Source organism: Branchiostoma lanceolatum, chromosome 8 (assembly GCF_035083965.1).
Source record: "Branchiostoma lanceolatum isolate klBraLanc5 chromosome 8, klBraLanc5.hap2, whole genome shotgun sequence".
Taxonomy (NCBI): domain Eukaryota; kingdom Metazoa; phylum Chordata; class Leptocardii; order Amphioxiformes; family Branchiostomatidae; genus Branchiostoma; species Branchiostoma lanceolatum.
The window spans coordinates 15,203,826-15,219,949 of record NC_089729.1 but is presented as its reverse complement, the minus strand read 5'-3'; the positions used below and the strand labels follow the sequence as shown (position 1 = coordinate 15,219,949).

The following is a 16,124-nucleotide window of genomic DNA, read 5'->3' as shown; positions in this document are numbered from 1 at the left end:
TAATTGAACAGCATAACTCAAAAAGGCTTAGATGGATTGTCTTGATATTTGCATAATTCATGAGAAACTACTATAATTCCATACTGGTAAATGGCTGCAATTTCATACTTGTGGCATTTGGAAGTGATCTGAATGTGAATATCGTTGAATTAGATCATGCTAATAAGGACCTCATTTGCATAAATGTTGATTAACGTTTGCATTATTAACCTTTTTTGTTAAGCTCATACTTTGGACAGCTTCTGCTATTAAGATGATCAACTGGTGTGATTTACAATCAATAAGAGACACCAATAATACGTCAATCATAAAAGTTAAAATCATTTGGCGAAGGTATGAGGTCGTGGAACAATTTTCAACAATTGTTTTTGAGAAACCAGATGTGTATGGTTATGACTAGAAACGCTGTGTCTTGTATATTCAGTCACAATGACAGTGCATGAAAGCTGAAATATGTATTATTCTTAACGAAGTCTTCTTAAGGCAACCTTTGATAAGATGATGTGAAAAGGGAAAATATAGAATTAAATGTTGGGTATAACATGTTCTGTGCAATCAGTCATTTGTTTAACCTCGCGAACAATTATATTTCAAAATGAAGGCAACTTTTTTGCCTAACTCCTTTTTTTCGCATGCTCACATCAGATTTACGGGTGAATGTCGATGTCATCCATATAATCAAATTAGCATGGCCTAAAGTAGAACTCCCCTGGCAAATTATATTTTCTCCCTAGTAGCCAGCGTAGTCGGTCTGCTAGAGACTAGAAATCTTTCAGTCTGCTTTCAAACCAAAACTTGATATACAATATTCTATTATCTGCTCTATGTACTTTTATAGCTAATGTCAGTAAGAAAGTAGGACGTCAGAAAAGAAACAAAACAGACTTACTGATCATCTTTATGCATCACATAATCTCATCAGCATATGAATACACAACGATATGATGACAATCGTGTGATATACTTAGCGAATACAGTACATACGACAATCAAGCTTCTTTGGGTTTGGTCTAGATACTAGTATCATCCTCCGGCTCCAAGCAATGGAGATACGTTTACCACGTTGTCATCATCAGAGGGGTTTCATATTCTTTACACACTATATATGTATACCCTGTTAGCAGTTTCAATGAAACGAATTTCTGCAGAGACAGGTATTAAAGGTTGCAACATTGCAGCTTCTGAGAAGTATTAGCAGCAAGACGGCTCACCAAGTTTTTCCGACCTGTAATCTATTGGCATACATGCTGAAATATTCCGATAACTTTTGTTTCATAGGCCCAATATCAACGTTTCATTATCTATCTGAAATATTGATATCATGCATAATGAGGGTTCAATATAACATTTCTAAAAACAATTTCTAGATTGCAGAGGAAAAAATAGTAGTAGTCCACTGAGGAAAACATGGAGAACTTACAATTTTGTAGGGCGAAATATTTAAGTTTCTACATCATGAATCACGTAATTTAGCTTGTGATGGAGTAGGGCAAGAACAATGGCTTATACATTTGCAGAACGAAGGTTTCTCATGCAATATTGAAAGTAACATTGTTTGACAACATGCAATATTGCAGGTATAAGACCCCCCCCCCAAAACCCCCAAAAAAACAACAACATCGCGAGCCCTGATAATACAATAGTTATATCTGCTAGCAAAGGAAGCACAGATTTTCACAAGAATACCTCTATGTTGATTTACCTGTAATTTTCTATATGCACAACCAGACCGCCAATACTTTCAGAGCACCTTTGGCAAAGACATAATAACGTTAAATCAATTAGTTCAAGTGATCTTTGAAGTCCAGTAAGAGTGAGCAGGATTTTTCTGCCCCCAGGCATTAGTTTTACATTTGGAATGCAAATTGATAACACCGGATAATTACTGAAATAGGAAATAATGCAATATTCCTTTAAGTCTGTAACCATAACATTTGAAGTGGGAAGATTGGCAGGATTGACATTATTTCGTTACATACATACATGTATTGGTCAGTACTGTTGAAAAATATCACGGCAACCGAGATGGGCAAGATGGGCCCCAAAATTGTACCCTGTGGAACACCTTTCCTGGCTAACTAATGAAATACACTCCAAAGTCAGAAAGCCTCTGCATGGTGTTGCGCAAAGTGCTGTACTAGTGACAAATCAACAGTAGCGATTGTCAGTACCAAGGACAATCCAAGTGGCGATTTAAGCTGCATAGCTTGAAGACTAAGTAGCGAATTCTGTTCTTAGAGTCCTTATATATCACAGTCACCATGAATAGGCATTATAGGACGATATGTTCGTTATACTTCACACAATATATATTATCCTTTTTCCTTGAATACTTATTATATTTTTGTCTAGATTTCTTTTACATACATCCAAACCTACTGAGGTACTTCGTATGACATACTAATCAAGTACACGTAATTTGAATTGAAGTGCAGTCTTTGTTATCACACTCTTTGACAGATCTTGGATTAATTTGCTCGGTAAGTGATGACATCACGCAGTCTGTGCTCATGTTCCTCTGACATCATCCAAAGCCTGATCTAGATGGGAGTAAAGCCACTGCAAATATGAGAGAAAAACAAAGTTAAGGTAGATTATCAAGCCTCACAACCAAGTGAGGAAATTCAAGTACATTTGATGTGATGACAAAGGAATCAAATTATATTTTTTATGTAATTGCAAGGGTTCTATTTTCCTCATCTTTTAATATCTTAGTAGAGAAGACATCTTTTGTGAGAAGTAGAATTACAGGGTATAAAAAATATCTTCCAAATAACATGTAAAAATCTGTGTCATACATTAACAGCTTAAAATGTAGAGCTTCGAATATGCTCTAAAAGTTTGAAAAATGTTTACAATTTTTTAAAGACTTTCTGAATTTGAAATTACTACAGTGTAATATAATGAACCAATAAGAAACACTACCTTCAACACTTGCTGATCCTTCACATTCACCTCCTTATCTGTAGCCGTGAACAAGTTTGTTGATTCTTCTTCCTCCTGTTTGGGGTAAACAGGCATGGTTAACCTTCTTTGAATAGAGGGCTGAAGGCAAAGGTGAATTCAATGGCTCCACCCCTGAGGTGTCACCAAAAACGAGAATGTACATGGGTATCTACAAAGGTTACGCAACATAACAAGATGCTTTCAATTTCCTAAATGTTGGTTATGACATATATCAGCTGAATTGCATTCTGCTATTATATGCTCATGATATGATAAACGCTCAAAGCTGTTCAACTTTCTTTCCGCTGCTTCAACAGAATTTGACACATTTCATCCTATAGATAAATTCACTAAATTACATTCTAGAAGGAGATAACCCTTACTGTGTGCAAATAGGTTAATATTCTAAAGAATGTTAAGACGATAGAGCTAGTAGTATAAGTCATATGTCAAACTCAACATTTTGATTTATTCATATACTTGTACACAGATTACTTCATTTGTATCTACTTGTTTGTATGTATTATCTGAAGACCTTATAATTACGAAAGTTGCTGAAATTTTGGTATGTCTGTAAAGATTGTTGCATGATAACTCACCTTGTGTTGGAAGGACAGTTTGGCATCAGTGCTGGTTGGCACCCCCACTATGCGATCAAGTGGCACGACCCACTCCACATCCCAACCAGAGAACCAGTAACACCTGACAGAACAAAAGGTCAATATAGTTTAGGAGGAGATTCTCAGAAGGGGCCTTGAAAAGGAGAAACGTAGCCTACCCTGTAAAAAAGATAGCTTGATAATTTTTAGGTATGATGGTCCACGAAAGACATCATGGTTTTAAGTTTTATTTTTGAAAACTCAGCAGATGCCTCAAATCGAAAATAATGCAGCCTAACTAGTGTGTGATATATGCCGCTTGCCAGATCAAAGTTTACAGAGTTGGGCAAGTCCTTTGGATCGTTTATGTACTTGGCCTATAGGGAAAGTGAATCTTATAAAAAACTTGAATGAAAACAAACCACAGCAGGAAAAAAGGAATTAGCACTTGTCACCCAGGCAATCATGTTGTATTGAGGTCATCAGAAATGTGAGATGTCATTACTTACTTGTCTACCAGCAGGATCCGCTGGTCTGTTATCAGTAGCATCTGTTCGTCTTGTTCCGTGTTGACGGCAGCGTGCGCCACGTACATGTCAGTCTCCGCATACTTCCCCCTCTCAATGTTCTATATGGAGGCATCAAGAGCACAAACTATTATTAAATAAATATAGAAATGCAATATTTGCAAGCAAATACATGTGTTTATCTTCACAATGGTTTAGCTTACAAAGTAATGCTCTGTTTATTCTTATTCAAACACATTCATATAATGGTGATCAGCCCCTCCGGCTCTGTCCTGCCACTTGCTACATTATGTACTCAAACACCACAGGGTGTTTGTTACACCTCCAGTAATGATGGTGACAGCTGTCTGGTGCAGGTCATTGACCTTATCTGTTCGTTCAAACTGATGCAAGTGTGCAAAGACAAAAAAAGTTGATAAAGACTTAACACACAGAACATAGTATTACCAAACAATAAATTCTTTATCTTTATTCTTTCACGTCAATTTCTTTGACATTGGAATTGACTATGGCACACTACATGCACAACATTAGTATGAGATTCCGTTTTCGGATATTGTTTTTCAATTTACAATCAAATATTTGCCCATTCTGTTTGATTCACAGTAATTGGTCGCAACCTTTCTTTTAGGAAATGGATGAAAAATAATGCGCAAATGGATGTCATTTAATATATATGTAAGTCATTTTATATCATGTAAGTCATTTTATATCATGTAAGTCAGTGTGGTCTTACTTAGGAATCTGTGTGTATGATGGAATAAAAAATGGTACACACAAGTAAGAGGGTGTTCCCCACGGCTTGGTAGGCTGAGTACGGAGTCAGTCCGCTCTCCGGGTTGATGAATCTCGGTACTCGCTGTCTGTGCACGACAATATTGCCCACTTCTGCCGACCGTCGCACCGCGTCAAACGACATGCTGACCTGGAAACATTACGAATTGGAAACATCAGATATAATGGAAATGATAATTAGAGTCTGACATTCATTATTACCATCAGTTGGTTTTATTTATCGATTTTGCGGTTATTCATGTGACTGTGTCAACTATTTTCATTGTTTCTTGTGACATGCATGTCCTCTGTATTTTTTTTTCTAGGTAAAAAAACAATTACGGTATATAAAGAATGATTGAAAATAACACCACTAATAACTTCGACTATAGAGAAATGATTAAATGTTGACTCTAGTAGATTTTTTTGTAAAATTGGCAAAAGTAGGATTGCCCTTTGGGAAAATCCAACATTTTGGACAACACCTTTATTATATGTAATACATTGAAATAGCCTCACTTGGAAAAAAAAAATTAATCACAGTTTTTCAAATACTAGAAACAAGTGAGGTTACTGATGTGTACGCCTCTCAATGGAGTAAAGTATAGTTTTTGCTGCGCCTGTCTGTGTTTCAGACGTTAATTGGGTGAAGTACAGGCAATCCCTTTATGTTTTCTAAATGTACTAAATGATAACAGTTACTACTACATTCGGGAATACACTCATTTTTATTGACAAGTAGTTCTTTATCAAAAACAAAATAGAGATGCCAAAGTGTTGCTGCCAGAGTATTGTGTTAAAGGTAGAAGACTTCACTGACCATGTCAAACACTCCAGCGACGGGGCGAGAGAAGAGCCCCAGGAGTCCCTTGCCGATACCCTTGAAGAACCCCTCCACCCCCTCCTGTTGAGCCCCCTTCACTGGCTGCAGCACAACACCTATGGAGAGGTACAAAATAGGATAGCCATGAAAGTTATCAAACAGTTGTACTCAACTCAATTTAGCAGTTTTAGTTTCCTTTCTTCAGTATAAAAAAGGAAGCCCTTTCAGGAAATTCAAATTTTCAAATCAATGTATTGTTGAAGCATACGCATGTAAAGCATAATTCTCATCTACAAAAACGTTTTCTGTGTGTACAGTATGCTTGTGTGCATGCTTGTATATATGTGTGACACTGTGTGTGCGTTATGAGAAGCCAACACTGTATCAACAGACATGCAAATGTCATGATTCCACAAAATATAAGATCTAAGTGTGCAAGTGACATAAGATCACACACTGAGGGCATTTTTTGGGATCGTCGTACAAGATTCAGCTGTCTTTTAACCCAAAACGTAGTCTGAGATCCTCTTCAGCTGTTAGTTCTGTCAGAGTCTGCTTGAATATGCTCCGATCTCGAAATTGTACAACAACCTAGGACAAATGTTACTGCACTCGAATCTAGTTGCTCACTCAATAACACTGAAACATCCTTATTGGTCTACTGACCTGAAATGACCATGACTATACCCATGATGAAGCTCTAACCTGCCAGTAGCAGGCTGGAGGGCATGTCACTAGCTTAGTAACACCATGACAATCTGTAACATCCTTAGTGGGTTACGAACCTGATATGCCCATGACTTTACCCATGATGAAGCTCTGTCCTGCCAGGAGCAGGCTGGATGGCATGTCGCTAGCTTAGTAACACCATGACAATCTGAAAAGTCCTTAGTGGGTTACTAACCAGATATGCCCATGACTTTACCCATGATGAAGCTCTGTCCTGCCAGGAGCAGGCTGGATGGCATGTCGCTAGCTTAGTAACACCATGACAATCTGAAAAGTCCTTAGTGGGTTACTAACCAGATATGCCCATGACTATACCCATGATGAAGCTCTGCCCTGCCAGTAGCAGGCTGGAGGGCATGTCACTAGCTTAGTAACACCATGACAATCTGAAGCATCCTTAGTGGGTTACTGACCTGATATGCCCATGACTATGCCCATGATGAAGCTCTGCCCTGCCAGTAGCAGGCTGGAGGGCATGTCACTAGCTTAGTAACACCATGACAATCTGAATGTTACAAACCTGATATGCCCATGACTATACCCATGATGAAGCTCTGTCCTGCCAGTAGCAGGCTGGAGGGCATGTCACTAGGCTGCTGCTGCATGCGCTGTCTCCTCCTGGTGCTGTAGTCCTCATCCATGGACAGTAAGGAGAATGCCTTCCCCACACTCCCTAGGTATTAAAAGACACATTTAACAGTTAATATTTCATCTCATCTTATTTGCTTGGTAAATATGTAGCCAAGGCTTGGTAATTTTTGGATTCAGAACTAACACTAATTAAGCGATAGTTATAGCTTTTAATAAAGTTACCTGTGATGCTGGACAGTGCCCCGGCTGTTCCTCCAACAGCATGTCCCAGCAGGCTTTGCACCCCTCTGGCCACACCCTCTGCAAACTGCTCTGGTCCCTCAATAGCACCCTTGTGCAAAAGTAAGAAAGATTATTTCAACCATCAAACTTGATACATATGTAACAAAAATCAATGTGTACTTGGGACAATCTCCTTGGTACTAGAGACATGAATGAGGATGCATGAGGAGGCACTAGAAATAACATTATCTGCATGAGAATAGCTTGTTCAGCACTTGAGACAGAACAATTGTTACAACACACAGCATCCTTTGGATAAAGATGGCATGTCCAGCACTAAGGACAGCACTCTTGTCACCAAAGATAGCATCATTAGATTGATAACAGCATATTCAGCACTAGGGACAGCACCCTTGGCACTAGAGACAGAATACTTTGCATGCAGAACACAGGTTTAGCACTAAGGACAGCACCATAGTCACCAAAGACAACATCCTTTGCATAAAGATAGCAGGTTCACTATCAGTCATGGCACACATAACACTAGAAACAACATACTTTGCATGAAGATAACATGTTAAATACAAGGGTAAGAACCATTGACACTATGAAGACAGCATCCTGTGTATAGTATGTTCAGAACTAGGGACAGCACTCTTGCATGTGAATAGTATGTTCAGCACTAGGGACAGCACTTCTTGTACTAGAGACAACATGTTTTGCATGGGGATAGTATGTTCAGCACTAGGGACAGCACTCATTGTACCAGAGACAGCATCCTTTGCATGAGGATAGTACGTTCATACTAGAGAATGCACCCCTGGCACCAGAAACAACATTTCAAGCACATTGATAATGGAGACAGCAGCTTTTGCATGAGGATATCATGCTCAGAACTAAGTGCAGCACCATAGGCACCAAAAAAAGCATCCTTTGCAGGTTCAGTACTAGGGACAGCACCCTTGGCACTGAGACAACATTCTCAGCATGAAGACAGCATGTATAGCACTAGGGACATAAAGCATTCTTACTTGCACTACAATACCATTCTTAAAACAGTGAGGAAGTCACAAACCTGATATGGTTCATAGAAAAGATCTCCAAGGCCTTTCCCAATCTTGGTGACGAGTCCGTAAGGGTTTCCAATCACATCCAGACCAAGTAGCAGCACGTAAGACTGCTGGATAGCCTGCAATTGTCAACAACAGTCCACAAGTTAGAAAAAATCTTTCATCTTTAAACTCAAAAGTTGCTTTGTTTCAACATCTAAATCATATCATTTCGACTATTTGTAATGCTCCCTTTCAACGATTCTGAAACAGTTCTGGTTTTTGAAACAGTTAACTCAAGAAAATAACAAGGCCTACAAGTAGTAAGCAAAAACAGCGAGAACAAATAGCGAAAATGTACTTTCTTCTTTTTGATAAAAAAAATATCAAATTAGTTCAGATCAAACCCCCTATCTTCTTTGCATGCTTGTCAACTAGATGCTTGTGACTTTCTGCTGTAGAAGAATCTTTAGGATTGTGGGCGAATTGTAGTAAACAGCCTCAGGTCAACCTCAAGTACAATGTAGCTGCACAGTTAGAGCTGTGCACCTAAACAAATTTTAGGTACCTGAACCTGAACCTGTACCTAAACTACTTGTTCGGAAAATGCTAGATTTTCAATAAGGACAAAAGCATGTTTGAACTGGTAAAAACATAATATTTGATTGTGCTAGGTATTTTTTTATGAAAACACAGATGAAAATTTGACTCCAGCCATGCAAATATGTTTTCTGTGCTTTAGAGTGGCTTTAGAGCACTGCCATGGTAATTTCATAGTAATTTTATCTGTCAAAGTGGCCATCCCGAGTAAGGTCCAGTACCGATACAGCAGGGTCAGGTATTTTGGACCTGTACCTAATTGATTGTACCTGGTAATGTATCGGTACAGTGTACTGGTACACAGCTCTATGCACAGTTCCCGTTTAGAACTTTATTTAAGCCCACACAAAGCCTTTAGGATTGTGGGTTATAAGGCCTTGTTACGGTATATCTCATAAAACTAGTAGTCTCATATGGACAGAACTGAAAGTGTCCTTTGCTGTTACCTGTCCAGTGTAGTGACTCTGCACCTCTTGGATCAGCTGTGACTGGGTCAGCATCACGCCTCGTCTCTCGAAGAACGCCAGTTTCATCTCCACGTCCTTCAGGCTCGTCAGCGTCGTCCCAACGGTACCCAGGAAGAAATCCACCACGTCATTCGTGATTGTGTCCTTCTGTTCTTGCGTGAGGTGCGGCTCTCCGCTCAGACTGAAACTGATGAAAATCTTAACCGGCGAGAAGTGGAAGTACTCCAGATAGATCTTGTCGGTACCAGATGTGGCGAGGGCTGCGACCGTGTCTCGGAGCGTGAGGTTGATCTTCCCGTAGTCGGACTGGAGCTTGGCGCTCTCCTCTTCCTCCTCCATGTGCGTGGTGAAGAAGTCGGTGACAGTCAGCAGGAAACCCTTGTCTAGTCGAACCGAAAACTGCTGCAGTAAGAGCTTGCAGTACTTGATGGTGTCAGAGTGTTGTTCTGGGACCTATAAACAAAAAAAAACATTCAAATGCATTGTATCAAGGCGTTTTTTTACAATCTTCGACTCCCTTTAGGCCAAATGGAACTTTTTCATAGATTTTTTTTAAAACAGTGTGGGTACAAACAAGCAAGTGACAGAACTAGTGTATCACCTCTTTGGAACACTCAATGAGTTGCATGTAAAATCATGCAGTTGGACAAGAAATAGTGGTAGAAATAAGAAAGGGCAACATCAGCTTAAATGCAGACTTAAAAGCACCTGCATGTGTTGGCTGTAAGCTGGCAAGTTTGATCAAAAGTCTTCAACTCCTAGGTGTACGACAAAATAGTTGGAGCACAAAAGATAGATAATTTTTCTGAAAAAACATCTCAATTTTTGTCTCCCCCGAAGAAGTACCATATTTCCTGTTACAGAAGTAAATATCGCCAAAACAGTTACTCATGCAACTGAATAAATCTTTTTCTGTATCTTATTACCTGGATGTCTAACCTTCATCGAAGTAATAAATGTCATCAAGGAAAGTGTTAAATGTCATATCATGTGACCACCACATAACCATACCTGTCTTCTCATCAGTGCCAGCTCGATGAATGGGCGTGGTCCCATCTTCTTCAGTACCTTCCTGGGGAGGGGGGCAGGGTACAGAACCGTGGGGAACACAGCTGTCTGCAGTTGGTTATCCAACTGGAGCCTCTGCAGTTTTGCATGCATTCCTAAAGAACAGAAAAGGAGTGGCACATGTTAACTTAGTGGGGGAGGGGGGCAGAACTGCAGAGTTATAGGTGCTGTGCAGAAGCATTGTTTTACAGAATCAAGCTTTTTTCAACCTGAAATGAGTATTAATTGGTAAAAGCACCAAGATTTAATTACTGCCTTTCTATATTCATATTTGTATTGTTACCATGTTAATAGTTGTATCAATCGTTCTTAAATTAGTAAAAATAAGGTTCATGCACATAACCTGTGTTAACATACATGATCAGCTTCAGTAAAATAGTTTTGAATGGTAAAATGACATTGTAAAATGAGATGTAGCCGCCATCTTGCCTGTATGGTGGTTCGAGCTGCGATATTGGAACCACAGTCCCGGCTGGTACGTTCTCCGTAGGCCTCCAGGAGTAGGTTTGACCATTCGCATGGTCTGGAAGTCCGCCCTGACCTTGTCCGGGATGACCGCCTCTGGATGACCGTGCCGAAACTGGTCCTCCAAGAACGTCGCGACTTCCAGTTTTAACATTTTCCAACTGTCACCCTTGGAGTTAACCTCCCAGAGCGGTGGGGTGCTGGTAATACTACATGTTTACAAGAAACAAAGTATTTGTAAGAGTGATGCTATATCATGTGAACCCATTTCAGAAGAACTGGATTTTTTTTACAATAATTTGCATCATTGTTAAAACACCAAAATTATTCATTCAATTTTGTTGATACACATATCACATAGTGTGCATTTTGCAATCAGGTATGGGCTGCTTATTCTATGGCGTCATTCCCGAACCAAGGGGTAACAGAGTAGCCCAACTTTCAGTACCAGGGACAGCACATTACAATTCCTCACTTTGATGGCTTGCTACTGTGTTCATCTCTTATACTTAATGTGATTCTTCATTTGCCACTTGGATGTATTCTAACATCAGTTGTATCAAACAGATCATGTAAAAACATTGCATGACTTTGAATAACATTGATATACTGGACATGATGATGGACTACACATACCTTCAACTTGACTTTTTATTAAGTTGAAATATTAGATTCCGAGCAGGATTACTTTCTGAGTGGCTTTATACATTAGAACGCACCAACCATCTCTCAATAATTTGGCCAGTTGCTGATGTCACACTTTTTTTCAGGCCATGCATGCGATTTACACTTTGGGTCATTTCAACTTGAGAAGGATCAGAAGACTGATCAAAAGCTTGTTGGCATGTACATTATTTTTTGTATGGAAAGAGCATATAAAATCTCTACAAGATGATGTAAGGAGCATACGTTACCTCAAGTAAGCAATCTCTGTGTAGAGGCTGCTTACAAGTGACACTCCCAGCCCCTCGAGGGACAAAAAGGCTTCAAGCGATGTCTTTTCTCCTGAAGCCTCCCGTACGTCTTGGGCAAGGCTACCATCCTCTGTAAACAGTGAAGCACATCAAAGCTGTTACTAATTTTGTTATCTACTCACTCCCACACTCCCTTCTTCTCTTATTCATTCCCTCCCTCATTGCCTTGCTTCCTCTCATTTCTTCACTCCCTCATTACCTCCCTCTCTCTCTCTTGTTTCCATCTTTCCTCTCATTCCCTCCCTTCCCTTCCTCTCATTCCCTCCCCACCTCTCATTCTCTCTTTACCTCCCTCTCATTCTTTCACTCCATTACCTCCCTCCCTCTCTTGTTTTCACATCCCTCTCATTCCTTCCCTACCTTTCATTCCTTCCTCCCCTCCCTCCCTCTCATTCCTTCACTCCTCATTACCTCCCTCCCTCTCTCATGTTTCCATCTTTCCTCTCATTTCCTCCCTTCCTTTCATTCCTTCCCTACCTCTCATTCCTTCTCCACCTCCCTCTCATTCCTTCACTCTCATTACCTCCCTCCCTGCCTCCCTCTCATGTCCATCATTCCTCTCTTTCCCTCTTCCTCATTTCCTCCCTCATTCCATCACTCATTCCCTCTCTCATTCCCACCGTACTTCAATGTACTAAATGTTAAACAGCCCTGGCTGCAGCTGAACTAATAGAAAAATGTCTTGGTATGCACCTGTGAAGAACAGCACCCTCTGTAGCCCATCGAGGTATGACACCCAGTGGATGTTGGTTCTCTTCTGTTTACTTCGTCCCAGTCCGTTCTTCTTACCACCATGAGAGGTCTCTGAGCCTGGCAAAATAACCGTCTCTATACCGGCATTGTCCTGGGATAACACAACATCAAACAGTTAAAACCAAACATATAACCAGCTAAATCACCAACAAGCACTGCACTGCGAAACTGTGATATTTTTAATGTTATGAAATAAACCAATCATCAAGATAGCACATCATAAAGATTTTACAATATTTCCGTACACAAAGCACTAACCAACAAGCTTTTGATCAATCCTCAAATGACTAAAAGTGTATGTCATGTGACCTGGACAGAAGTTTGACGTCAGCAACGCGTCAGAGGTGTCTGTTAATTAATAATGCGTACGGCCCGTCTCGGTTGAGGGATTTTTTATAGCCTCTGATATATTTAGTCTCTTTTACCTTTCTTAGAAAGCTTGTAAGTACTAGTGCTTCAATGTGTGCAAGAAAATAGCATAGAAAATCCCCATTAAATCAATTATCCTGAGGCTCATAGATGAAATCTTATCAGAAGGTAGCACGTTATTGAGAATTACCTGGTTGATCCTGGCAGGGAATGAAGGTTTGTCTCTCTTGTAGAGGTTCCACCACAAAGTTCTCTCCTCTGCAGGGTCATCCCATGTGTACAACACAGACTGGTTGGGTGTCAGGACGATGACTTGACTCATGCCCCTGCAAAGCAAGTTACAAAAAATTAACGCAGGTCCACAACAGAATGTTTTTTATTGGTCAGAAATTACCCGCAATGGCAGCTTTTCTAGCGCTGAATTGATGCAGGGTTTACAGGTTTCACATAATACACAACATAATATATACATATCTTATCCACACTTGCATTATGTGGAACTGTCGCATTAGGGTCTGGGCGGCTGCCATTTGGCGCCACCAGGTGACCTCAATACGACCTTCCCCGACCGACGTCAGTTACCCATTTACACCTGGGTAAAGTGAGGAAAGTCGTGTAAAATGCCTTTCCCAAGGGCGCAAGATTGGTGACATACAGGATTCAAACTCGGGACCTCTTGGTTCTGAGCCGAACGCTCTACCGTTGCGCCACACGACCCCACAGTCAACAATATCAATGACCTGCATGTTCCATATTTCCATGAAGATAGGCGTGTTTTCTGAAATATTACGTGACCTATGAAAATGCTATGGTGTGAAAAAAACAATGTGTGTCATCTCGCGCATCCCAGCAGACGACATGCGGAACTATGTACGGATGCAGCAAAGGGATCATGAGTAATAGCTGCGAACGTAGTAGGCACAGTCAGTCTACAGTACTCCTTAAGAAGGTGAAATTCTTGGAGAAATTAGACATCACAACATCAGTTGATCCTCTGTTGTAAATCACGACTGTTTAGAATAAGATATTACGCTTCACCCTCAATATCAGCTTGACATGATAAGAGTTCTATGTCCAGGTTACAAGAGCGATCCATTGAAGCAAAAGAGGGCTCCGATATTGAAACCTTAACCTTCTTCCTGCTGCCTAATTCTGTAACCAATAGAGAATTGGTTGCCAAATGGCTACTTTAGAGTGCTAAGGGTTAAGCAATCTTCTTGACTAATCATACCAATAAGTGCAGCTTCAACAGAGTGCTAAAAGATTTTATATCCATTATATCCATATTCATATTATGTACAGATCTCTGTACATAATATGTGATCACAATAGAGCTTCAAATGTAAACAGATTTGACAAGCAAGCGTTATTGTTATTTAATTATCTAATTACAGGATAGGCATATTCTATGTGCATGGTGTTAAAATATATGCTATGGAAACTGTCATATGAGAAAAATGCATTACTCACTTCTGGTGAAACCTGATGAAGGCATTGTGACAACAGTTCACGACTCGGACCGGCGCATCCCCCGGCTGGAACAGGGTGAACGTGATTGTCGTCGGGCTCTCCGTCCCACCAGCAACGTTCACGGTAAGCGCCGTGCCGTTCCACATCCTGAGAACTGTGGTGTGAGACTTGTGGATGGGGAAGTACTGGGACAGGACAGGGATTTCCGCACCCTTGTTCTCAACCCCTGGCTGTCTCACCACAAGGTTCAGAACTCCGGAATGAGGCCACAATGGTAAAACCTGGATGCAAAGCATGTGGTTTATATTCGTTTCATTCAATGGCATATGGTTTGCTGGACAATTCAAGTTCCATCCCACTACGTAAATTAAGAATACTTAAAACCAAAAAGTGACAGTATAGACTGAAGGAGACAAGGAAACATTGCTGGGCACAAAGCTATGGTTGTGGCACTTTTTACTCTTGAAATTCTTTTTTTTCACTCTTTCTTGTCATTTTTAAGGCATATCTTGTACATGGTATCCCCAATGATGACATCTCCAAAACAAAACATTTCATAAACTTCCTTCCTTCCTTTCTTCCTTCCTTCCTTCACTCTCTCACTCACTCACTCACTCACTCACTCACTCACTCACTCACTCACTCACTCATCCATCCTCATGATCTATTCATCCATCTATCCAACCATCCATCCCTACATCTGTTCAATCAATCAATCAATCAATCAATCAATCAATCAATCAACCAATTAGTCAATTACCTCTTCTGGCTGAATAACAGTCCAGTATTCATCCTCCTGACCCTCCTCAGTGAAGGTCACCTCTGCATTGGTCTTGTTGACCACCATGAAGAAGGGCAGTAGGGTCACCATCTTGGTCAGCTTTAGTTTGGACAGCTGGATCTCAAGCCACACCTGGATTTTTGAGGAACAATGATGAACTATCGAATAGTGGCATAGATGTACCTTTCTAAAGACCAATAAGATTTTCTTATCATATGTCACTGAAGTTAGTGATTTAGATGCACTTTAGGACATATACTTTAAGCTTTTTGGATCTCTAAAGGCATCGAACGTACATGTACCTCTTTAAAACTACTGAACATGAAATGTTGCAGCAAAAAGACATTGAGATATAAGTGAAACATGGTTTTTAGAGTCAATTATGGCTTTGCTATCAAACAGCAATTTCATGTAAAGTTATCATTTAACTTTCGAAAACTTTTAAGTACTTAACAGCAAATTGCTTAAATGAGTTCTTTAGATTAAATTTCTTAAAATTGTGGTATCACCATTCAATATCTATCACAAACATTCATAATATCTTATGTTGAATCTGTTTACCTGATAGACTTTACCACTGTCCTTGTCCCGACAGGTGACAACACCTGCATGTCCGACTGTGTCCAGTGGTATTGCAGATGACCACTTTGACCGGAACATTCGCATCTTGGCCTACAGTACAAAAGAAAAGGGTATACTGTGTGAGTAAAAACTATTCCTTAATTTGCACAATGACTTTTGAGGTAGGAATGATTTTTCAGTTCTTGGATTTCGTCACTCCCCCCCCCCCCCCCCCCCAAAGTCGTAGAAATATCTTGTTCCCTTTCCAAGTTGCTCAAAATGACACCGTGACAATACACCCTACTTTTCCGACATTAAATTATCAAAAAGTTCATAATTCAAAAAATAAAAAATAA

The 16,124-nt window shown here is 40.1% G+C and overlaps 1 protein-coding gene across 3 annotated transcripts in view; it reads right to left on the bottom strand.

The window, feature by feature from the left end:
- Nucleotides 1-1,948: 1,948 nt before the first annotated feature.
- The window catches only part of LOC136439508 (intermembrane lipid transfer protein VPS13A-like), a 29,781-nt gene continuing 15,605 nt past the window's right edge, over nt 1,949-16,124 (bottom strand). For 2 of the 3 annotated variants that reach the window (XM_066434924.1, XM_066434925.1), the window contains exons 18-29: nt 15,769-15,879; nt 15,187-15,339; nt 14,427-14,707; nt 13,147-13,282; nt 12,528-12,678; nt 11,775-11,904; nt 10,825-11,069; nt 10,339-10,490; nt 9,307-9,780; nt 8,287-8,400; nt 7,212-7,320; nt 6,679-7,071 (exon numbers count right to left, since the gene is read on the bottom strand). In XM_066434924.1, coding sequence (XP_066291021.1) covers nt 6,911-7,071; nt 7,212-7,320; nt 8,287-8,400; nt 9,307-9,780; nt 10,339-10,490; nt 10,825-11,069; nt 11,775-11,904; nt 12,528-12,678; nt 13,147-13,282; nt 14,427-14,707; nt 15,187-15,339; nt 15,769-15,879 — 2,217 coding nt within the window. In that variant the 3' untranslated portion in view covers nt 6,679-6,910. Of the gene's footprint in view, nt 2,560-2,925; nt 3,001-3,545; nt 3,649-4,054; nt 4,174-4,850; nt 4,998-5,666; nt 5,786-6,678; nt 7,072-7,211; nt 7,321-8,286; nt 8,401-9,306; nt 9,781-10,338; nt 10,491-10,824; nt 11,070-11,774; nt 11,905-12,527; nt 12,679-13,146; nt 13,283-14,426; nt 14,708-15,186; nt 15,340-15,768; nt 15,880-16,124 lie in introns of those variants that run through there. The other variant, XM_066434926.1, reaches the window with a different exon arrangement.